The sequence below is a fragment of the Mya arenaria genome, chromosome 15 (assembly GCF_026914265.1).
Source record: "Mya arenaria isolate MELC-2E11 chromosome 15, ASM2691426v1".
In the NCBI taxonomy this organism is placed as follows: domain Eukaryota; kingdom Metazoa; phylum Mollusca; class Bivalvia; order Myida; family Myidae; genus Mya; species Mya arenaria.
In genome coordinates this window covers 32,916,250-32,942,064 of record NC_069136.1, presented here as the reverse complement: position 1 = coordinate 32,942,064, position 25,815 = coordinate 32,916,250, and the positions used below count along the sequence as shown (strand labels likewise).

Genomic DNA, 25,815 nt, shown 5'->3' with positions numbered 1-25,815 from the left:
TATAGATTAGAAAAGTTGATATATTTACTGTTAAATGATTACATTTTATGATGTACACATTTTAGATACCTGCAATAAAAGTGAAAGTTCTTCGTCAGAACTTTATATTTCATTAGTTTAAGAACTGGATCTTGCATTAATTCGGTGACTTGTCTAAACATCAAGCAAAAATACGTAGAGAACACATGTAAAATTATCTTATATTCGATCCATTTGCATATTATATTTAGTATGTCGCTGATAAAACAAATAGGTAATATGTTCAATAATGTTTTTAAACAATGAAAATGACTCAAACGATACGTAAGTTATTGCTTTATAATTATGAGATATATTCTGTGGAATATACAATAACATTACATGCGTGATACAATGTTTATCCTAAAAGCCGGTCTGCCGTTTGCGGTACGCACAATTCAATTGTTGTGAGGAGTTTAACTCTCTTTTTTTTAATTTTTAATATGTATAAATGTATTTCTATAAGTGCAACAAATCGTAGCACAAAATATGTATATATATATAACTCTCTCTCTCTATATATATATATATATATATATATATATATATTGAATGTTATTTCATCCCCATTTGAACTGTAAAAAACATCGTTTTTTCTCATAATTACATCTAGTGTTTGAAAATCGGACTCCATTTGCTATCGATAATTGAATCGAATCGGACCAAGTATTTCGATTTACTATCGGACAATAATCGAAAGTTCATAATATCATTTAGGAATACATTCTTTATACATGTACATAAGTACACTCGTATAATCACGATCATTTAAATGGTTTAACCTGGAATCAGTACGTGTGATGCTATAGTCATTCTCTTTGCAAGAGTTAGTAAACAACCATAACCTTTTTCTGTCTTCAATAACTTAACGAAAAAAACATAACAACAAAACACATACTTAATAATTGCACATCAATTGCAAATTCATGCAGGCCGCATCAAGTAAGATATCTTAGCATATTATCCGTATAAAAGCATATTAAATATTTGCTAATCAGTTTAACATTCAATAACCTGTTATATTGAATATTTCATTAAACTGTCGTAATTTTATAAAACTTTCACAAAAAGTTACTTTGTTCAAAACAAACGTACCAAAAAAGGTTTCAAAAACTGAATGCATTAAGCCGGGATCCCCGGTATTTGCAAGGTAAGACCCGACCCACTTCACCATAGAGACAGATTATTGTTAGGTTTTATAAAATATAAAGATAATTTACCGGAAAGAAAAACTGCCATTTACTCTACTTTCACCGCATAACCAAAAAAACGTAGTTACCGGAAGCAACATTAGCGACATCGATTTTGGAAAACCACTATCGATTGTCGCCGACATAGCATTGTCAGCGCCGATTTATCGATTGTACTCGATGATCGTTTCATCACTTAATACCTCTTCTGATACTTATCTCGAGATCTAAAATTTAATCATAATATGATTTGCTGAGCGGGTTGGAGTGACAAAAGTTTTCTGTTGCCAATACTTCCGCCAACACCAAACTAGCTGGTTAAGAAATCGAGAAACGAAAATAATTGAATTTAATGGTTTAAAGCATGTTAATCTATAATGCGTTCAGTTCTTAAAATATCTGGTTTATAAGGAGGTTAAATTAATTAAATGTAGCAGAAAATTTTCGATAATCCTGAAAATAAAAATGAAACGTACCCTAAATCATCCTGTGGTATCTAGTCTTCAGTTGTGCTCAGAAATCAGTAAAAGGTGCATTAGACACTAGACAGTTCTATATGATTCCTTCTGTATCTAGATGAACTGCATTTAAGATACAGTCGCAATTTATACAGATTTATGTACATCACAATTATCAATGATGGTCAAGAATGTGTAACATAAGCAGCATTAAGCTCTGTGGAGCCTTTCTAGCACAGTTACCTGGTATTTGGACTACAGTTTTGTCCAGACGAGCTATCCCAACTATCTAATACCAGCGATTCGGTCCCTAGGTTGATCTCTTTGTCTGAGAATTATAAAAGAAATATGTTTAAGTATTCTATGATGCACAAAATAAACCAATATTTTGTTTATATATATTGCATTTTTTAATATTTCATACAATCCTTATAATTGCAATTGCTAAAATCAAATAGTTGGGATAGCTTGAATGGCCAAAACTGTCCAAATACTAGGTACCTGGTTTTTAGCAATGAACGTATGTGTAGTTTTAAAATCAGCTCTGAGTATGTAATAAAGAACCATTTTAAATTGAATTGAATTGAATTGTGGTCGAACTCTGAAAGCTAACCTCTTGGCCAAATATTTAAACCCAAACCAGGTAAATGAAATAATAGTAGTAAAAGTGTGTGTTGTAATGCCACACCCCTACCTTATCAATTACCAAAAAGGCAAAATTATTCCCAGGCTGATAAATAAAGATGGGGGAATTGTTACTTGTCCTAAATCACAAGAATAATAGTTTCTGGCTAGTCAAAAAATCACTAAAAATCAATTGTGCCATTATTTTCTGCATATAAAGAGTGTTCAAATACCGTTGTTTAATTAATGTGATCAACAAAAATAAAGATGGTAACCTTATCGTGTACATGGGCACCGCCATTTTTGGCCTTATGTATGTCGGTTAGCAGCAAACGTCTTCCGACATCAGAACTGGAAACTTGTGAAATCTGAAACATGAAACATCTCCATTTAGTTTTTAAGCGACCAAACAAAATCATGCAATAAATACAGTGTTATACTTATATTTACTTGTTCAATTATTCATTTGAATCTGCCGTTGTTACATTAACGTGATCAGCAGAAGTAAAATAAATAGTAATTATATAGTGTCCATTGGACGCCGCCGTTATTGGCCTTTGCCTGACGTACTGTATGGAATACCAGTAAGAAGGTAATCAGACTAGTGTTCAATGACATTCCCGAATGTTTCAAACTTCAATGCGATTACAAAGAAGCCGGGATCGTACGGTCCGAAAAATAAACAATGCCACAGTCAACAAATCACAAATCAAATAAACATTGCCACAGTCAACAAATCACAAGTCAGTGCGGGATTGCCAATTATTGTGATGTAAAACCGAACAACCTCTTGGCTTAACGAACATATTCAGATTTAGGGTTTTAGGCGCACGTAAATTGACTCCACGCCGATATCGATATCGCTATGTGTAGTTTGTCTAGTTTGTCGCGTTAGCCCATAGTAAGGGCCAAGTACGCAGATGCAGACGATTAAAATATACGGAAGTTACACTAACCACAACGTCGTTTGTTAAAAAAATGTCAAAACTCAATGCATTTCGCTGTATATTATTATACAAACAATTGTATACACTGAATAAAGGCCTAGTTTAAGGAATGTTTGGCATGATAATCATCTGCTTTGCATCTCCTGCTAATCGCACCGGAGTCACAGTAGGGGCCGATTTCCTGTGTATTCATTTATTGGCTCATGGCCATTTATAGTCCATTTCTATAATAAAACCCCCAAAACTGACTCTGAAAACTGATACTCAGATCGGAGATCTGATAAGAGGGATCAAGGCAATTCGATTAAGATCAATACACAGAGGTTGTGTACCTTACACAGATTTTATTATTATCATTTATTTTTATTATTATTATTTTTTTATTTTTTATTATTATTATTTTTTTTTTATTTTATTATTATTATTATTTTTTTTATTTTTTTTCATTTTTTTGGGGGGGTGTGGGGTCACTTCTAGAAGGCTTAAACTAGGCATTTAAAGAGAAAAGAAACCCCAAGATACAATAAAGCGTATGTCTTATACCGTTATTGCAAACCTGTGGATATATATAATTGGTATTTAATAACTTGTCCCTTAACTCTTAGGCTACGGATTTTTCTAGCTTTGTTTACGAACCGTAGGATCCGAATCATCAAAGCTCAGAAAGAAAGTTTCGGAAGATGTTTTGCATATTTAAAATAATCTGATTTTTAATAAATGGGTAAACTTGAAAATTCAATGACAATTTATTACCAGTGTATTCATGTTAATTGTCGAGTATACAATGATTTGAACTTTATTTTAAATATCATAATTGCTCATTTTTGTTTATAAATAACATTTTACTTGTTTAATACCTTTCAATTTCTTTTTTCATATATGCTTTTGGGCTGGTATTCATAAAACATCTTAAATCATTTCCTAACTTAAGACATTTTCTTAGGTTAAGTATTTCACTGGTTATATATGTTAATAACTTAACATCTGAAATACTTTATTTTCATTTCACATTTTAGGAAAAAGATTTAAGAAATGACTTAAAATGTAGAACCTTTTGATTTTGAGGTCAGTTGGTAAAATGCCAATGACCTTAAGATTACCTTCAGCTGAAAATCGGTTTCCGATCAAAAAATGAAGAACATCACGGCCCAAGGCGGGTTGGTCATAACCATCAGATGAACCCTATTGCTTAAGATGCCAGTGGATCAAAAGTCAAGATCGTTGTGACCATAAGCTAAAAATACGCAAATACGCAGTTTCCTATCAATAATTGAAAATGCTAAGGCCTAGAAACCTAAGTTGGTAGAGGTCTCTTAAACATGACCAACACCCTAACTATTTTGACGTCAGTTGGTCAAGAGTCAAGGTTATGGTGACCTTGAGTTGAAAACTCCGAATTCGTTCAATAACTGAAGAATGGTTGCATCCAGGTACCTCAAACTTGGTATGCTGGTGAACTGTATTTGCTTCCTTTTAGTCATGTTTCAAAAACATTCGCGGCGTCTTTGATACTTTCAATAAAATTAGTCTTGTTATGAGTATATATGGTATTTTTTTACACTTTACGTGATACGCCAATTCGAAATGATGTTGTTTGCGCTAATTGTATACTTTCGATTTAATGGCATCAAACCCGTTAAGAATATACATATATTTCAGTAAGTTTATATAGTTTAAGATACTGGACTGGGACCTTAATAGGATATTAAATTTAGATTAATAGATGAATATTACTATTTTTCAATGCTAAAACAGTTAAAACATATTGAAATTAAAATATGAATTTGGAAAAGTGTCATTGTTTTTTTTCTAATTGTTTTTTGTTAACTATAAAATATTTAATTATTCACCTCGAATATGTCAAAGTTTACAGGTAGTCACTTCCGGTAGTAATCAACATTGTATCAATTCTGATTGGTTGCTTTAGTTTGCGATAGTTTTGGGTGCAAATATTTCCGCACTAAAATCGTCATTCGATCTTTGTTTGTCGTGCCTGACAGTTGTCTGTTGAAAAAAGCCCACCCTCCCAACGCTAGTTTTATATTGCAGTGTACTATGTTTGATTTATGTTGTTAAAGCTACATAACTGTTGTTTTACTTCATTTTCATTTGTTGTGCTATGCTTACTGTGTGTTGCATGTGTTAGTTAATATAAATCATGATTAGACATCATGTTAGTTGTAGTTACACAGATGTATAAGCTATTACATTGGTTGTAATTCCTGTGGACATATTTGTTATCTGTGAATTGCTGATTTATATATTTCTGGTTATTTAATAATAAAATGTTTAATTATATTTTATGGCACGACAAGTGAGCAATACATATTGACTATCATTTGGTGTTGTTTATTCTTTTTCCTTTATTAACTGTTAAGAGAGTTAACGCACTCATGTTACATAGAAGAGCCGATAATAATAAATTGAAAATATTTAAAATCTTTTTAAAATGCTTCTGCAATATGGGGATTCCTTTAAAGTGCAGTTTCCTTATTCAGACCATTGTTAAGTATACAATCATGTGAATTTTTAAGCTTTGTAAGCAGGCTGGTCATGACAAGCAGATAAAGCCATCTGATTTTGAGGTCAATAGTGACCAGTTTAAATCTACCTTCAGCTGAAAATCGGTTTCCGATTAATACATGAAGAACACTTCGGGATTTTTAATTTTCTAGGTAGGTATGAATTATGATCGGTCATTGTTGTGGCCAATCAGAGCCCAGTATTGATAAACCCGCCTCCGTGTATGATAAACCCGCCTCTGGCTTACAGTTGCATGTATGTTTATATTGCAGTTATTAAACCATCCCGTTTTGGGTCTGTTATATACATTACACTGACAACATTTTGAATGTAATAAAGCTATATTAAACCATCCCGTTTTGGGTCTGTTATATACATTACACTGACAACATTACATTGGCGACGAGGATTGAGGATTAAAAGTGCTAGTGAATTAACATAAAATATTCGTCAGTGTCAGGATTAACGCACAATGGCTGGATTAGCGCCGTTCCCGAAATTTGATGTGTACGGGGAGGAAACGTCCCTTGGCACACGATGGACTAAATGCGTGACAAAGTTGGAAAACTTGTTCACAGGACTTAGCATTGACTCCAAAAAACGGAGGAAAGCGCTATTACTTCACTATGCCGGAGATGAAGTATTCGAAATATACGAAACATTGATTCTTGGGGACAGCGATTCAAACGATGACGTCAAGCAAGGGTTAACAGGCTATTTCCAACCGAAGAAAAATAGAGAGTTCGAGCGGTTCGAATTTAGGAACCTTAAACAACGACAAGCTGAAACAATAGACCAGGTTGCAACTCGTCAGTTACCAGACATCTGTTGAACTCGGCATTGTGCTAGTAATAAACTCAGTGAACAATAACAAATACGAGGAATTATGTGCCAAATACCAGTCTGTGTTCACAAGACTAGGCAAATAAAAAGACAAACAAATTAAGTCTCATGTTGACGAAAACGTCGTGCCTATAGCACAACCAGCTAGAAGAATTCCATTCCACGTGCGAGAAAAGGTGGAACAGGAAATAAAACGACTAGAACGGCAAGATGTCATTGAAAAGGTGAACGGGACGACACCTTGGGTTTCGAATATTGTTGTCGCACCAAAGCCCAACGCTCTAGACCAAATAAGACTTTGTGTAGATATGAAAAAAGCGAATCAAGCCTTGAAACGCGAGCGTCATGTAGTGCCTACAACTGATGACATAATCCTGGAATTAAACGGATCAAAGGTGTTCTCCAAAGCCGATTTTAATAAAGGTTTTCACCAGCTCGAACTGTCAAAAGAGTCACGCAACATGACAGTGTTAGCATCACATGTCGGATTATACAGGTGCAAATGACTGAATTTCGGTGTAAGCGTAGCGCCAGAAATATTCCAGAATGAAATACGACAAGTGCTAACAGGTCTCGAGGGAACATTGAACATATTGAATGACATTATAATGCACGCACCGAACCGTGAAGAACATGATCGGAGACTCGAAGCCGTAGTGCAACGACTGCAAGACAAAAATCTCACACTCAACAAGCAGAAGTGCAAATTTGGTAAAACCTCTGTCAAATTATATGGCTTTGTTTTTTCGGAAAAAGGCATAGGTCCCGATCCAGCCAAAATCACTGCAATTCAAAATATAGCCGAGCCGAAGACTACAGGTGAATTAAGGTTATTCGTAGGTATGACCAGTTACCTCTCAAAGTTCATAGACAAGTACTCTAAAATTACGGCCTGCTGACTCAGCATTTTGTATCGGACCAGGCCGGGCCAGGCCATATTGTATACATGATGCGAGTACACGCTCTGAATATACTGAAACACAATGATTTACCTTTATTTAGAAACTAAACTGCATGTTTAATATAATATTTTTTTCTGAGTTTTATTTTGATAAAGAATGTAGTTTAATAATGATTAATTCATTTACTTATACAAAACTCAGGTTTTCAATTGAGGTATGCATGTAGTTTTGAACAACTTGATGTTCAATTATAATATGAACTGTAAGATAAATTTTCTACATTTTAAATAAAGACAAAACATAAAAAAAATCGTCACAAATAAAATACATATGTATGTAAAAAATAAAATATATATGTATGTAAGAGTTGGGTCTGAACACATTGATTTTAAGATTTGATTTGTAAACCAATATCTGTGCACTTAAATAAAAAATATCCGATGAGTATTAAGAATTTTCCCATGCATTCAATTGAACTATTTTTTATCTTAATAAAACACAAAAACTACATTACATTAAACATGCAGTTTAATTTCTTAAGAAAGGTATATCATTGTGTTACCATGTATTCATTGCTTGTACTCTCAATATGTATAAAATATGGCCTGTCCTAGCCTGGCCTGGCCTGACACAAAATGCTGAGTCAGCAGGCCAGGCCAGGCCGGGCCAGGCAATGCCAGGTTTTAGAACATGCCTCCGATTGACCAGAACATTGCAGAGATCCGAAACTGATTTGCAACCGCATCATGATAATTAAACAGACATTTGCTGGGAAATTTCTTTCCGATTAAACCATTTACATGATATCTGCATGTTCTAAAACCTGGCCTGGCCTGGCCTGGCCTGCTGACTCAGCATTTTGTGTCGGGCCAGGCCGCGCCAGGCCAGGCCAGCCCAGATTTTATACATAATGAGGGTAAAAGCTCTGAAAATACTGGAACACATTGATAGACCTTTATATAGAAAATAAACTGCATGTAAAATATAATATTTTTTTCTGAGTTTTATTCAGATAAAACATCTAGTTTAATTGAAGGCTTAAATAATATTATTTTTTTTACAAAAAATCAGGTTTTCATTTGAACTATGCATGTAGTTTTGAACAGCTTGATGTTAAACTATATGAACTGTAATGTAAGATGGTATTTCTACATCTTAAATAAAGACAAAACATAGGCCAGGTTTTAGAACATGCCCATGATATCATCTTTATGTTATAGGCACAAGCCGGATTATCTAACATTCAAATTTAATGCTTGTTCTTAATGATCTATAATGTGTGTGCTATTAGACAGTGAGAGTTTTATTTACCTGATATTTTCTTAATTTGCGAGGAAAAAGGGTCAGAGGTTAATTTATAGACATACAATAATCTTGTTTATTTTAATACATGGTTGCAAGTGATTTGATTATTGCAATACTATTTAAGAAAATGATAGTTTATGTCTAAATTATACAATTTTTATGAATAAATCTAGCTAAAAGTTGCATGTATGTTTATAGTGCAGTTATTGATTGGATTCAAGATCGTGTGCATATCTGTATGAATGTAATAAAGCTATATTAAACCATCCCGTTTTGGGTCTGTTATATACATTACACTCAGGGGCGGATCCAGGATTTTGGGTTAGGGGGGCGTAACTTTTAATCACTCTAAAGGTTGCACTAGCAGATCCAGGGGCATACCTAGAGTTCTAATATCCTAACGAGGTTTCTATTAGGACGACTAAGTGGCTTATATAATTTGTATATTTTCGTTAAGCGGGAAAAACGAGGAAAGATACATGTATAATTGTGAACCCATGTTCAGATACTTTTACTATTCAACATATTCTAAGTGCATAGCTATCTATGTGTATCTATTCGCACAATGGATCTATCAGTAGCATGCGCCTAGGATATTTCCTGGCGTAGATGTTCACAATTTCCTCAATATCCAATTTTATGTCCCTATGAATGAAGAGTAGCATGAGAGCGTTGAACCGGCTCTGGCCCATGGTACTCCTGTGCGGGTTCTTGATGAATTTCAATGACGAGTTGGACCGTTCCACTCCTGCTGATGTCACAGAAGTTAAAAGCAACAGTGTAAGCACTTTCGATATGTTGGGGTACATATGTTGGCATGTTTCTGTCAATGTTTCGACAATAGTCGACGGCTTGTTTTCCGTGTTCCTCCAGGTCTGTTTCCAGAGCTGGACCTCTTGTGCGAACATGTCTGGCTGTGGCATGTCATCTCTGTAAAAGTCCAGAAGAGCTAGCATCGACTCTTGAGTGGCGCTGGCAGCTAAAGAAACTGTGCAAACTCTTCTGTTTCTTGGGGCGTTTGGGACTTGACGGCGCAGCCATATTTGTTGTCGTATAAATGTACCCAAAGGAAATTAATTGACTGATGTGTTTGTTTGTATGGGTTTTACGGCGCATCAACATGATCATGTTATATAGTGCCGAATTATTACAGTAAGGGAAGGCGGGAACGTTTAAATTGCGTACACTCTGTGTTGTGTACGAGTACATCTCAAAAGGCAATGTTGTATAAAGATACGCGAGCGAAGCGAGCGAAGAAAAAATAGGAAAATATAGTATATTTTATTGTTTCAATACCAAAGAACATGTAAGCTCCGGGAATTTTAGGGGGAGGGCGTGCGCCGGGTGCGCCCCCCCCCCCCCCCCTGGATCCGCTAGTGACACTGACAACATTACAGTCATGACTAGCAGATTAACCATATACATTTTGAGGTCAGCAGATCTAAAGTCAAGTTGATGGTGACCTTAAGCTAAAATTCGATCAATTCGATCAATGTCTGGAGAACGGTATGGCACAGGGACCTCAAACTTTGTAAACAGGTTGTTCATGATCAGCAGATTAATCTCAAACTGGATATGCTGGCCAATAAACGGCATCTGCTTCCTTAAAGTTATGTTTCAAAAACATTCGCGGCGTCTTTGATGCTTTGCATCAAAATAAGTATTGTGGCTATCTTAATAAACATACTGGTAGAAAGTTGTAATGTGGATAACTTCCGGTCATCGTGAACACGTTTTTTCCTCGTGACAACCTAACCATATGCGCACCTTGTTAAGTTTATGATTTGTTTTGTTGAAATAGAAAAATATACAAAATATGACTGAATTCTTGCCAATGTGTAACTCTTTTTTTTTAATTGCATCTATTAATTGCATACATCCTTTTAAACACAACAATTCAAACAAGATCATTTTGTGAATAAATTATGAAAGGTCACGTGATCAATACTGTTACGCCGTACTGTATAACTAGGAAAATTATGCTGGCAGCCAATAACATACAGCCAATGTATGTGTTTTTATTTTACAGACGGAAGCACAAGGGGAGAAGCAGACTATTTCACCTAGCCTATTTCGGCCCACAACGAAATGCTTCCGGGTCGTAGATCCCCTTCAAGTAGTTCTTAAAAAATATGTTTCCCCCATTCAGGTAGCATTTGGTGATGTGTACATTGCATTCTTGAATGTAAACATGAAAAATACTAATATATTTGCTTTAAAAAATGTTATGTGTAAAAATGATCCTTTGAAGCTGAATAACTTGAGCAAATTTGTCAAAATTCTATGTCAAACTTTTAAAACCCCACCTGGCAACCCTTAACTATAGTTACTTGATTTTTCACTAATTATAACATCCACTGTCCTTATAACTAGTTCTATCTGTTATGTGCTCAAACTATTCATATTTGTACCTACTTAGTAAGTACATTTCTAACCATACAGCCTGGTTAATATATATTATTGTTCTTTTACATACAACATGGATGGATGGATGGATGGATAATTCTTGATTTCCTCATTTAAAGAAGAAATTGAACATGGCATTATACAAAATACATATACATATTTAAAAGTGTGATCGAGTATGTACATATATACATGGAGCATAGTTATATGGCTTAATTATATGTGATTTATAAGACAATGATAATATAATTCCAATGTCTATAATTAAATATATGTACATGTATGTACAAGAACTCAGGATTAAACAATCATATAGATTAAAGGAAAATAATTAACAGGTGTTAGAAGTTTGCCCGCGCCATCCGTTGCATGACACTTATTGGCGCATTGTCCTCTCCCACACTGTTAATTGACCCTTGGTCTGACACATTCCATACATGTTTTAATGTATGCTCATATATATTTGTATTTATGTGTCTATGTTTGCATGTTTTGTTATGTTTTGTAAATTAACTTAAATACATCGAAATAAGAGAGGTAATGACTATATGTTTTGTGAATGCTAGTCCTGCTTTGAAAGCTATTTAATGTACTGCTTCATCATTTCACATATATCGTGTCTTTTTAGCTCACCTTAGCTTGTCCGTCGTCTGTCGTCCGTCCACACATAGTTTGTTAACACTCCAGTGGTCACATTATTGCCTCAATTGTCACGAAACTTGGTCAGGATGTTTGTCCAAGTAATTCCTCGAACGAGTTCGAATATGGATAATCTGGGATGAAAAACTAGGTCACATGACACAAAAATAGAAAATCTTATTTACACTCTAGAGGCTACTTTTTCAGTCCAAATATCCTGCAAATTAGTCTGAAAGGTTGTTTCGATGATTTCGAGCTCAAGTTCGAATATGGGTCATCTGGGGTCAAAAACTAGGTCACAGAACCCAAAAATCGAAAAACGTTGTTAACACTCAAGAGGTAACATTTTCAGCCCAAATATCCTTGAAATTTGTCAGAAAGGTTGTTTCGATAATTTCTAGCTAAAGTTCGAATATGGGTCATCTGGGGTCAAAAACTATGTCACAGAGACCAAATATGAATAAACCTTGTTAACACTCTAGAGATAAGATTTTCAGCCCTAATATCCTGGTAATTTGTCAGAAATGTTGTTTCGTTGATTTCTAGCTAAAGTTCGAAAATGAGTCATCTGAGGTCAAAAACTAGATCACAGAGCTCAAATATGGAAAACCCTTATAAACTCTCTAGTTTGTAAAGATTACTCTCGAAGCAAGGGCAGCAAATCTTGCTCTTTGGTCTCCCTTTCTGTTGAAGAGTGCATTGTCTTTATTTAGTTTTTTCTATTTTAAGTAACAAGGGATTATATGTTATATTTTATTAATTTTTCAGGGTAGTCACTGTTAAGGTCATAACTGTTCTTTTTATAGGCTTATAGGTTAGGAAATATTATATCTATTTATTTTCTAGAAGAATTTCATTTTAACCCAATAATGAATTTATTAATCAGACTTTTCCGTTGAACTACATGTCTTATCTACAATCTTATTTTTTATGTGGTTAGTGAATACACCTTATATATAAACAGGACTTTATATTATTGGAAATCCATGTTGTGTTAGATGGAAATTGAGACATGTTAATTGCTGTGCATAGTGTAGTTTTATCAAATTCTCAAACTTTATAGCAGTAATACATTTCATTGGATGGTGCTCTGTCCATCGTTCGCGTGTCTTACACTATTGCTGGTGAAAATCAAATTTTGCCTCTGGGGTCAAAACCCGCTATGTCATGAGGTTTCCTGTAGCTTATCGAAAATCTTCTCGTCTGATACCGCTAGGCCCAGACCTTTAATAATTTGTTACAAGCATAATATAGTGGTCCTTTACCAAGATTGTACAAATTAGGCTCCTTGTGTCGAATTTGGTCCCACCCTTTTTGACGTACTGTCTTGTTTTTGAAACTACAAGTTATTTTGACCATGTTCACAATTCTGTGAACAAATAACAATGTTGTGGTTGGATGACCTTAACCGTGACCTGTTAGCCTACTTTCTTATTTTTGAAGCTACAGCAATGAAATTTGGACCATGTGTAGAGTTTGAAAACAAATATCAATATTGTCCACGGATGACCTTGACGGTGACTCTTTGACATACTTTCTCTTTTTTTTAAGGTGCAGCTATAGCATTTTGACCATGTACACGTACAGTTTTGAAAACAAATACCAATGCTGTGCTTGGATTACCGATATTGTACTTTTTTAACCTTTATTATTTTTGAAGTCTCTGTTATGAAATTTCGAGCATGTATTCAGCTTGAAAACATATATCAATATTGACATTGCTAGGTGACCTTTCGACCTTCTTTCTTCTTTATGAAGCTAAGCTTTGAAATTTGGATCATATGTACAGCTTTAAGAACAACTACCAAGCTATATGGATTACAAAGGTTAAACACTTTTACTCATGGGAGCGATTTAGGACCATCATGGCGTTCTTGTTTTATTTAACATTTTAGAACCTGTTACAGGATCCATAAAATTAAATTGGAATACCATATGATATCAAATTACTTCATTAGGTCCCGGCCACAACAGTCCCGGCTTTTTATTTTAAGGCATTCACTATTTTAAATAGTTTGTACAAAATCAAACATCACAGATAAGCAAAGATAAATCCAAAATTGGACTTTGGGTCCCGGATCCTGGGTCCCGGCGGTCCCGGGTCCCGGCAAATATGAACCGGGAAATATAGCTGCCCACATTTCGTGTTTCGAGGTCTTAATAGTTATAGGCTGCTATCGACTTATTGGCTGCTGTTAAAGCTTTCAGTGAAAAATAAAGGTAAACAATCGTGCCTTCAAATGATTTCGTAGGTATTTGTTATACTTTTAACAGCATACTATTGTAACGATAAAACGATTAAGGGATACTGGTATATACGGCCGGACGATAAATTGTAGTATTGCTTGTCAATATATGACAAAGCCACAACGCACGTTAAAGCAGTCTACTCCACTGCAGTAGGTTTTAAACTTGAGTTAAGTTCGGATACCTCTGTTCAACTTGAGACTGTTGTTTTTAATGAATATTCGGATAGATTATACAGTACTGAGTATGCAAATAGACTATGGTTGCATGTTAACATGGTAAGTGATATATTCGTTTAAAAAACTTGTTTGTCTCAGAGACATGGCGGTGCACATTGTCAGGTTCATGAAAGGTCTATGAAACATTGAAGGATGCATTACCAATCCAGTAACTGGTATCATGGAAGGCTAGTCCAAATAATTGTACGTTGACAGATTTTTTTTAGATTTTTGATATGGCAAATCCTTCACGTACAAATTGTTTAGTATCAAAAGTGGGTAGTTGTTCCGATCAGGATTCCGGGTTAAAGCATATAGCGTCTATAAAATATCATAAAAACAAGAAATATTACCAGATAATGTTATTTTATATTAGTTCTGTACACAAAAAAATAAATATCCAACTTATAATTATGAGTTTGACGGCTTTTCTTCATTTCATTCTGTCAAAACATAACGATATATACATGAAGGGCACCTGCAAGGCTTTAGGGCACAGTTTTAAATCGCTCGGAACATTTCGGCCATGGCCGAGTTGTTACGATTGTATAACGAGGTCTATCTCGAAGCTTTGTCGGAGGAGGCCGAGTTATTACGATTGTATCGAGTTGTTCCCCTTCGCATAATTGTTATCTGTGTCAGTCAACTTTCGTTTTATTGGAAAGGTAAACAACTTGTTTTAATGCATGAAACGCTTGTTTAGTGCAAAATAACATTTCACTTACATAGCAAAATATGAAAATAACTCTTTATGATCAATTTCAATCATAAAATACTTCACTTTAAACAATTTCAATATTTTTAAAACACCCCCGTTTTTTGCACATTCCCGTTTAGACGTTAGGGATTGGAAGAATCCCGTATAACACGTCTATTATTTTAGACTACATGGAAGGCGAGACTGATAGATCAGTCATACTGCCTCCCCCACTGACGTTTCATTAGTCAAAATGGAAATATGCCGAACATGTCCCACTGTCAGACGGACATTTGCATTGACTGTTATAGCAAAGCGGTTTTCCCCCATAACTTGTATTGACAGAAAAACTCAAGGAATGATATTTCATTAAATTGCTGATTTAAAATAAGGCATTCATGCAAGAACGATGTCCACATCCTGAATGCGAAATTTACTGTGATTTCTATTGAACTCGTACTAAAACATGCATGTCTAGTTTTATTGGTTTGGCGAGGTTTCTCAGGGAAATAAGGACACCAAATTACTAGAAACACTTCAAATGAGAAATTTAAAGTGCAGTAATTTATATTTCAACAAGAAAATGATCAAATCCGCAGAATTTAGATTAAAATGGCGTTCATGTGGTCTATTCCTTCGTTATCAAATTGTATTATTTTCATCAATACACGCGAAAATCATCTCATTTTTCACTATGAATGAGTGTATTTGAGCTCATATCGGGATAGCATTCAATTCAGAATGACACAAAACGTTTATTGGGTTTTATGTACTGCTTCTCGCTTTAATTTATGATACATAGCAAGAAATCAGTGCAATGGTGAAGTTGCATCTACAAATAGTTCAAGGCTGGAATTATAAATATTCTGGTTTTTTAAAGCTAATCCTCTGGTACAAACAGAAGTATACAGTACCGTTTTAATGTATACACATTGCTTCTGAAACAATAGTCATTTGTCTGTTACATGAATTTCAATACCTTAAAATTCACCTTTTATTTGTAAAATATTGTGGGAAAATTCAGTTATGTGAATTGTTTTGATTAGGCCAGAGTTTTTTATTTTTTGTTTTACGGTATTTTTTCAAAAATAAGCGCCAGGAGGGGGAATAAAAATAAGAAAAAGATGTCGAAAAATGAGCGTCGAGAAAAAAGAAAAAAATAAGATGGATTTTCCATGTTTTTAATTTTTTTTTGAAATCTTGAATGTATGTATGTTTTGAAGTTGTGCACACTTGTTTTGTACTCAATACTCAATACTGCCTGTTGTATAATAGTTTTGTAATATAAAGGCAAAACAAGCTGCCATTTTCACAAGATGATTATTAAATCAATTCTGTATAATATATATGCATGCTTTTAATATGAGCTTCTTTCCTTTTGTAGTGCTTTAAATTGTCACTGGAACTTGCACTGGCAAAACCAGATTGTAACTTAATACTCTGTTCTAATCTATTCAATCACTTTTTTTAATAAGTTTGATGGTAGGCTAGGCCAAAAGTTTGAGTCCTGGTTGGGGCCTATAGGTTTTTTCCCTCTCAGTTACTTCAATGGCAACGAGGATAATATGATGTGTGTGAATGGGCCTACTGGTGCATGGTTGAGTGTGTGCATGGTTGAGTGTGTGCATGGTTGAGTGTGTTCTGTTATGTCAAATATACTGATTTGTTTCTGGGTTTAGCCTAAAGGTTTTTCTCCTCTCAGTTACTTCTACAGCTATGAGGATAATTTGATGTATGGGAACAGGCTACTGGGGGAGCTTTAACAGGCTAGAAATAGCAAGGATGTGCAGTTGATGTCCAGCTCCAAAAGGTAGAGGGGAAGAATGTAGTCACTGTATCACTGTAGTGATTGATATAGGCCACTTCAAACAGCCATGCTGTTGGGATACCTCTTTTAGTGACATGACTGAGTGTGCACGTTACTTTAGACATATTATTTTCGACCAAAAAGTGTTAAACAACACAAAAACATGTCTTGATATCTTACTATCGGCAGTCATACAGTCAATAATTGTCATCTTAAGCAAACATCTCAAAATAATCATTTACCCAAATTGTAAAAGAATTATATATTCATTTACCCAAGTTGTACTAGTTTAATCATTTACCCAAGTCGTACGGGGGTGTCAAGTTCGCAAAGGAATTGATCATCCCCGGCTTAGATCCCGTCCACTACCTGGTCATCAACACCCTCTAAGATGGCATGGAGGCCTCTCCCACTGATTTTAATGTTAAAAATTGCTCTATTTGATTTATTTCATTCTTCTTTTTTATGCTTTGTACAAAGACTTTAAAATAAGCAATGGCTTGCACCATCTTGAAAATTGTGGGCATAAATTTTTCGTTCTTGTGAAATTAATGTTAGGTTAAATAACTCTAAATTTCATTTTGTATTGTAGAAAGAAGAAATGGGCGGCGAAAAAAAAAGAATGAAGATAAGAAATTGAATCTTTTTCTTATTTGGGTTTTGCAATATTTATGGTATGGCGCTCCCGTAAAATGAAAAAAAAAAAAACAAGCTTCAAAATCTATAAATATGAAAACATGGTCATGTGATAAATTTATATAAGGCATGTAACAATGAGTAGGTACTTCTGAATTGGTGTAATTTGCCTTATAAAACACAACATTGTTAAACATAAGGCCACACCAAATTGATATTTCGTTCCGCAGATTTACCGCTCCTATTTTTTTGAAAATGTAAAAAAAATATATTTATTTTTTTGTGCGCCCGCACCTCCATTATGATCGCCAAGCATATTATTTTCAGGTAATAATTTATTTAAAGGCTAAAAATAATCAAGTATAATTTTTCTATGCTGGTTTTCGCGTTTTTGTAAAGGGAAGTTACCGATGCGTAGTGTTTTTATACTGTATATCGATCGGTTTAGCATGGGTATAAACAATGTGGCTCGAAGTCTGGAAATTAAATCTTACTTTTGACAATAAATATATTTTGAGCATGCTTGAAGTCATTGTCGATTGTCTCATGCACTAAAGGATCATTACCGTATTTTCTCGACTATAAGGCGATTCGCTTATAAGACGGCCCCCTAACTTTGCCCATGAAATCTGGTGCTTTTTGTTTCGACTCGCTTATAAGACGGGGTCAATTTTTAAGCAAATCTAAAATGCTAAAATTCTTCTTAATGTGTAAAAATGTTCAAGCTCAACGGACAATTATCGACTTTCGCGGTAACTGGTTTTGTTTTACTCAAAGAAAATGGCGGTCAACTGTGAGCTCTCTATTTGGAGGTAGGTTAAAAATGAGTACATGGTTACGCGTTTAAGTTTGCAGGACAGGTCGTTACTTATCGGAATTGTAATAATTAATCAATAACAACATATGTTTGTTTTAGTTTATTTTTTTATTGAAGACACCAATGAAGTTCTTCGGCAAAATAAATGGCTTCAATAACATAACTGCGAAAAGCCGAGGCACGAATAGGTGTTTGTTTAGCAATAATGCTTTAGGCAATATTGTCCCTTGATTGGCGACGAACATAAAGGATTCATATTCGCATTGTCATTTGTTTGCTTAATCAAATTGACAGTTAGGTACCTACATCATATTAAGATTATAATTTATTGATTTGATATATCTGTCAAACTAATTATACTGACACGCGCCATGAGAAAAAATGGAGTGCAGATATAACGGTACACTGTGTGACGTCAGAGCACGCGCGGTGAAGAGATTTCGTGTTGTTGTTTACTTAATTGCCCCATACTTGTATCAGGAGATGATATACTGGATAGACGAATATACCCTATGTAAAATTTTACTGATTTTGACTTGAATCTTTTTTTAATGTTTTATCGACTCGCTTATAAGACGGGTCCCCTACTTTGGGGGTAAAAATCGGGACCCAATTTCCCCGTCTTATTGTCGAGAAAATACGGTATTTAAAGCAATCATTATGCAATAAAGCATGTGTATCTGAGACTGGTAGCGATTATATTGCGTAATTAGTGACTTGTTTTGAATGGAAATCGGAATGATCAACTTAGTACTATTTTATTCAAGTCATAATACAAGGGACCACGATACGTCGTTACGACGATGCTGAAGATGACAGGTCAACTTAACTGGAACATGAGTCATTGTATGGTCCAAATTGATGTATCAAGCTCATTTTTGATCAAATTCTGACAAAACAACAGTTTTGAACAAATATCTTTTCGCAAATAGCGATATAAACACTGGTCTGGATATACCTCAACATAAGTAAGCCTAAGTTTATCACCTTATATTTTGTTTTTATTTGCAGCATAATCTGGGATTGTAATGCACTTGTAAATTGTAACCACTGCCCCTTGTTCCAGGGGTATACCGGGGACAGCAGAGGCAATGGGCTGTGTTTTTACCTTTCAGGTGGCCCGCAGTGCCTAGTGAATGTGGTTTTGTCTTCATATTGAAAATAGTCAGGAATAGGCCTCACATAGGTATTCGGGGTTGCGAGGCCATTTGGCAGGGATTTTACCAGCAGTTTGTCCCTGCAGGTCGGGTATTTTACCTGGGTTTTGAGAGACCGGAAGTCAAAGTCCCCGCTATTCCGGAATTGGGGAGGGGGCATATACAATTGGCTGGTGCATAAAAACATCTAAATAATAAAAAAAATTACTCTGAAAAATACCCTTGTGCTTTTTGTTTTAATAAGCACATGTCATTGCATTTCCTGTGATAATAAAAACAAAATTTAGTCTTATGTTATATGGAGTCTGATGTTTGATGATGCCTGTGTAAGTGATCATTTTTTACAAATCCAAAATCAATCCGAAGTTTTGTCTAAATACAGTTGCATATGATGTTAAACTGATTTATATAAGTCGTTTCAAACTTTTTACTAAAATCAGGGTTATTTATTATTATGAATGATCGTCATATTAAAGTACGTTTTAATTATATAAGAAATTAGATTTATCCATAATTATAATGTTTGTACTAAACACGGATGAATAAATAGTATGTATTCCGACATTTTCCCGATGTCCATTAGAGTTTCAGTTCAAGATGGCATTAAAATGGGTTTAAGGGCAATTAATTTGAACAATCTTTCTTATTTATATTGAATATAAGGAAAAATATATTTTTCGCTTTTCGCTCGCTTCGGTTTTTATGAAAACTGACAAATTTTTTTTTTTTTTTTTTTCGCTCGCTTGCTCCAATTTTTTTTGGCAAAAATCCGAGGAACTAAACATTAATTTGGTGTGGCCTAAAGACAGTATATATTAAATGGATATTTTAAAGTCCACTTAACACTGTGGTTGTTCTATTTGAAACAATTTGATCCTATCACAATTGAAAATCAATACACAACAAATTATATAAACCTTTAAATACATCAGGTATAGTTGCTTTCTTAGTTTTTGCTTAAGATAGTATTTTAAGAAGAAAACAAGATTTTGCTAAGACCTAAAAAGTACATTTCTTGCGGGTTACCCGACCCTACCATCAAAATAGGGCCAAACTTACTGTTTTTATAGTCAGTTGTTAAAAAATAAATAAAAAAGTGTGTGTTTTGATATATAGTTTTATAAAACCATTAAAGCTTTATACAGAATATTTAACTTTACACCATTATCCAATGATGACAAAAACGTTCTCATTTGAAGCCTAATAAAAAATAAATGCAAAAAAATAAAAAGCCTACCTACCCTACCTTTTTTTTAATATGATGTAACCCTACCCAAACCATTTCATTTTGGCCTTAGTTACATTAATTTTGTGAAATAGATTAACTTGAAAGAAGAAAACTAATGTCATTTTTGATGATTTGCTTAAGTAATCATTTCATTTTTGGTAAAAAGAACTATGAATAAAATTTTGATAAATGTATGTGAAACCGACCCCCGTATTTTTACACACAGAGACTTGGGAGTATCTCGTTTACTTGAGTACTGTCTCAGTTTATACTCAGTACTAGTTCCACTTATATAAAAGTTAAATTTATTATATCCTTCGATAAATGCAGTGTTGAAAGGTAGTTTGATTAATTCATGTAATTGATCTACAGCCAAGTTACTTGTGATACTTGTGACAGTGGAGGAAATTGTCTGATCAGGAAGCAAGGGGATTTGCCGTCAGTACTTGGCTGACAGAGTGTTCTAGTGAGTTGAATGGCATAATTTTGGGATTGGAATAAATGGATGATTGTAGTTACGATTATCAAGTAATATTAAATTATCCTAATATTAAAAGGTTGGGGGATAAAGTATTACTTATCCATTTGTGTTTATATCAGTACAAAACATGTGAGAATAAGTTCTTGTGGTTGGTTTAAGTGTTTTTCGTACTTGGTAAATTCAGAAAGGCAGTGCTAATATCAGGATTGGCCATTGTGAATGTAATGGCCATGCAAAGACCAGGATCATTTTGTTGGGAGTCAGTCATCTGTAACATCATACATCTAAGTCTGTACGAAGTTTGGTAGTTGTCTTTTACTGTTTTGAAAGTTGTTAAATATAGCAATGGTATGTATTCATGTGTTATAGTTTTGGATTAATTGAATTTACATTGTTACTTTTTTTGAGCTGTGAACTAAAATCAGATTAAGATGCTGATGCTGTAAAGGAGATTTTAAGCTGGATACCTATGAAATATTATAATATGTTTTTTTACCGCCTACCAAAAAAGATTTTTGAAAAAAAGTATTAATAAATTGTGATCCAACAGAATCCAAAGAGATTGGCTGTCTCTATAAACAAAATCATACAATCACATGACCCTCATTTTTTATTGGCTTTAAATGTAGGTTAGAATTTGCATTTTAAGAATATGTATGGTTGTCATAGTAGCAGTAGCTGCAAATATCTTTAAGTTATGGTTTAATTTTTTTGTAGGTAGGAAATTGTACTAAGTTTTTTTCATAGAATTTGTAGGTAAAGTAGCGTGTTTGATGCACAATTCAAAATGTTTATATTTATGTTTATTGTTTATATTCAACCATTACAAGAGTGTAACCAAAATCAAACTTGTAATATAAGCTAGTTAACAGAGTTTCATCTTTATTTCAGATAATACGTGGATGAGATATCACATTACAAATCAGCAACTAAAAACATTCAGAAATGACAGAGAACCTTACAAAGCAGGCATAATATTTTACCAACCTGTTGTACAAGGACGGCAATTGTTCACCCACCAGCCATGGAGTGGACAATTATGAACTGTGGTGGCCTCAATGGCCTGGTTGGGAATCTAGGATATTGGCAGAATCACACATACATCGTGGACGTGGACTGCTATGGTACATTATAAATTCATTATTATGTGTTCATGAAATTTAGTTTATAGACAGGTTTTTTTTTTATATAAAGTGGCCCTCACGTGTCACTGCCCCTTTATTTTTTCCTAGCTATAGCACTTTGAATCTAAATTGATGCCAAACCAACCTGATATAAATGCTAAAACTTTAAACCAAAGGAGAGAATTATTGGTCACATTATAACCTTGACCAGGGGTTTAAATAAGACCCAAAATCAGGATTTTTTTTTAATTCCATGTCTGATTTTCAGGAATTTTTAGAATTTTTCATAGAATTTGTAGGTTAAGTAGCGTGTTTGATGCACAATTCAAAATGTTTATATTTATGTTTATTGTTTATATTCAACCATTACAAGAGTCTAGCGTAGGGGCGCATGGGGATGTGTTTGGGAGGGATCCACCCCTGGCACAAGGAGGGGTTATTTTCCATGATTTTCAGACTTGTACAAAATATTGTTGCTTTTTCACAAAATTAAGAAGGGTGTGTTTAAATATCAAAATTAAAATTTGTCTTTTTGTCTGTGGTTATATGACTGTACCTGTCTGGAGTGTTCTTGAGTACATTGTCTCATTTTCTCCTAAAAATTATGTAAAATAAAAAACCCCAGACAGTTAAGCATTTGAAAGAATCATACTGGTATAAATACACAAAATAAAAAAAAATAAAAAATGTAGGGGACGAATTTTAGTTGGTACTATCTGGATTGGGTATGAATGTTACATTCAGCTTGGCTGTTTTTTAATTGTCTTTGGTAAAGTTAAGCTTAATTAGTTGATGTTTTAGAATAAAATGACAATAAAAATCACTGATCTTGCTTAAAAAAAACACTTATAAAAACAGCATAGAACATTGATAAAATAACTCTGAAAATCGTTACGACAAAATGGCGGTTTCGGCGAATTTTGACATGATCGTAGACATGACAGGTAAACGCGACAGCATCAAAATATTTTTGGGGTTACAAAGAAATGTTCATCATGAATATTTTACAAATACATGTGTTTGATTGTGTTAGCGCCAACTTTCCTATGTCTACAAATCGGCACTGACCGTCTGCTTCAAATCAATATTATTTAAAATAGCGAGTCTTGTCTGTACAATACAATTATCAATTATTTTAAGAAGGTTTAATAGTGCTTGACAACATTTTTCACCATCCCTTCGCATTTTCTATAGCATTTTACAAACTTTCATCTTGGAACGAACAAGTTTTCATTGTATATTCTGATTGGCTGACATTCAATAGCTCCGCCTCCTGGCGATGTTTCAATAATTAGCTCTTCCTAATTATCCGATTAGAAGATGGCCTTTTATGAATACACAGGTGGTCTGCTCATTACACACAATAAGCTGTCATATGACATGCACAAGGCATATGGAAGATGAAAGGGCAGTACGGCATATTTAAAGCAATCAATGGTGCAGCATATGAAAACGTCCGGTCACATTAAAAGAGGCGTACAAGGCCATTATAAGGATTTTTCAAAACGCCTGAGGTCAAATTCTGGGATGTTTTTGGCGCTTTTCCGGACGTTTAATATGTCTACTTATTGAAACTCCTACTTGACAATCAATTGCGCATGACCTTAGATTCAATTTAAAGTTCTTTTGTTAAACATTTATGTCGAGGGAGGTAGTAGTCTGATTAAAACCATACCAATTATAGAAAGTAGGGTTAGAATTTAGCTATATTATGCAAACGCTTGGCTTCTTTGTCTGTCCCAAGACCAAGTGTAACCACCATCATCATACCATAGACAGTCATCATGTTTGACATCATTAATTATCATACTCCTGAGTTTATCAAGCATTTTAGAAGAACCATTATGTCATGTCCATTACCAGTGCACTTGCAACCACTACGAGTGAGTGTGCAACTCATACATGTATCTGGTAATAAAGTATCCAGTAAACATCCAGTAGTCAAACAGCCTGGTTTTACAAAGAAACTTGTGTTCTTCTTTCATCTGAGAAGATAATTATCCACTCATTGAATTTCGCAAGCTTAAAGTGACACTCTTATAATTCAAAATCAATACATACACATGGATAACAAACATCAATTTCAACTGATAAACCTTTAACTACTTACTAAATAATGCATTTATGGAAAATATTAATTACTGCTAACAAGATTGTAACCTTTAATATAGTAAATTTATGCTTATACTCACTATTTCTGAAAATAAACAAGTTGAAAATGTGACAGTAAATAACTTACCGGTGTGTATAAAATATTTAAAAGAGTTTGTAATCCTACAATTTTTGTTTCAAACGCCCAGTTACCATTTTACACCCAGTTTGATTCAAAATGGTATCTTTCTGTTGGTCTGAATTCATATGTAGGTACTGTAAAAAGAGTTAAATTTGCAAGATAATTTATTTTGCTAAAGATGCATGCACTTCCCTCCAATGTTAATGGCATCACAAAGAATGATGTTAAGAATATCAATGATCGCAAAAAAAAGTTAAAGAAATGAACTAATTTTGCAGTATTCGTAAACCATATAAACTCCCTTCCCCGGGAAATAAATGGTTTTATTGTGTGAAAAGCTCCCACGAGCATTAGTTTAAGTGGAAAACTTAATAGAAATGCTTGTAATGGAATAAGTGGGGTACTTAGACTCCTAAATCAGTGTTGCCATGCAAGATTTCATGTAGTTCATGACAGTATGTTTTAGATTGGTCCATATGGTCTGCAGACTTGATTAGTTTGGTGAAGCAGTGCTTTTGTGGATTTGAGCATTGTAGATACTTCAGATATATTGTGGTTATATTTAATGAAAATATGGAAGTGTAACAATGATTTTCATCAACTATGGTGACTTACATGTATCTAAAGGTAATTGTCAATAGTTTAAAACCTTGTTAAATAAAGAAAATAATGTTGTTCCAATTGTTAATAAATCATTGATTAATCTGTTTTGGTAACAAAGAAAAAAATAAATATAAAGTATGAAAGGTATAAAGAAACATAAACTCAGTGTTCAAATTAACGGTAGCCTGATCGCCAGAGGCGACGAAAAAAATGACCCGGGCTACAAGATCATCCTTTAATATAGCCCGATTGGCGATGAAATCATCGGGCTTGATAATTAAAAAAAATTGTCAAGGTCAATGTTTTGTTTACCTTGACACCATTTACCGACTTCCGGATAATTTCTCATCAGGGCAGATAATTCTTGCAGCAGTGATCTCCCTTGTCATACAATACTTATCTGCTTGAAAGTGATTATTTTGATGGATATCAACTCATATGTTAAAGATGTAACTTAGTAAAATCCAATCACTAACAGTGAAATCCTGTGTACTTATACCACAAGCAGCACATGTTGACAGAGGCTTTTTGCCTGTAATTGTTCATTCAACATCCCCCCCAAAAGACTTACCACTATCACTCCCAGCCCCTGGCAACACAGGTTAACAGGACCTATCCACTGCCATAATTGCATCTTTCACTGAATAATATAAGATAATGTACAGTTTTCATATCATTCCTTGTCTACAGTACACTCAACGAGTTAGACCCA

The 25,815-nt window shown here is 34.2% G+C and overlaps 2 protein-coding genes across 5 annotated transcripts in view; one reads left to right on the top strand and one right to left on the bottom strand.

Moving 5' to 3' along the window:
- Nucleotides 1–9,364: 9,364 nt before the first annotated feature.
- On the bottom strand, nucleotides 9,365–9,766 carry LOC128219292 (52 kDa repressor of the inhibitor of the protein kinase-like). Its single transcript, XM_052927103.1, has one exon. It carries the CDS (start codon nucleotides 9,764–9,766, stop codon nucleotides 9,365–9,367), a length of 402 nt encoding a protein of 133 aa, XP_052783063.1.
- A 4,239-nt stretch (nucleotides 9,767–14,005) lies between these two features.
- The window catches only part of LOC128220055 (protein timeless-like), a 194,449-nt gene continuing 182,639 nt past the window's right edge, over nucleotides 14,006–25,815 (top strand). The window contains exons 1-2 of one of the 4 annotated variants that reach the window (XM_052928308.1): nucleotides 14,006–14,075; nucleotides 22,035–22,267. In XM_052928308.1, coding sequence (XP_052784268.1) covers nucleotides 22,168–22,267 — 100 coding nt within the window. In that variant the 5' untranslated portion in view covers nucleotides 14,006–14,075; nucleotides 22,035–22,167. Of the gene's footprint in view, nucleotides 14,108–22,034; nucleotides 22,268–24,988; nucleotides 25,128–25,815 lie in introns of those variants that run through there. The other 3 variants (XM_052928307.1, XM_052928310.1, XM_052928311.1) reach the window with 3 other exon arrangements.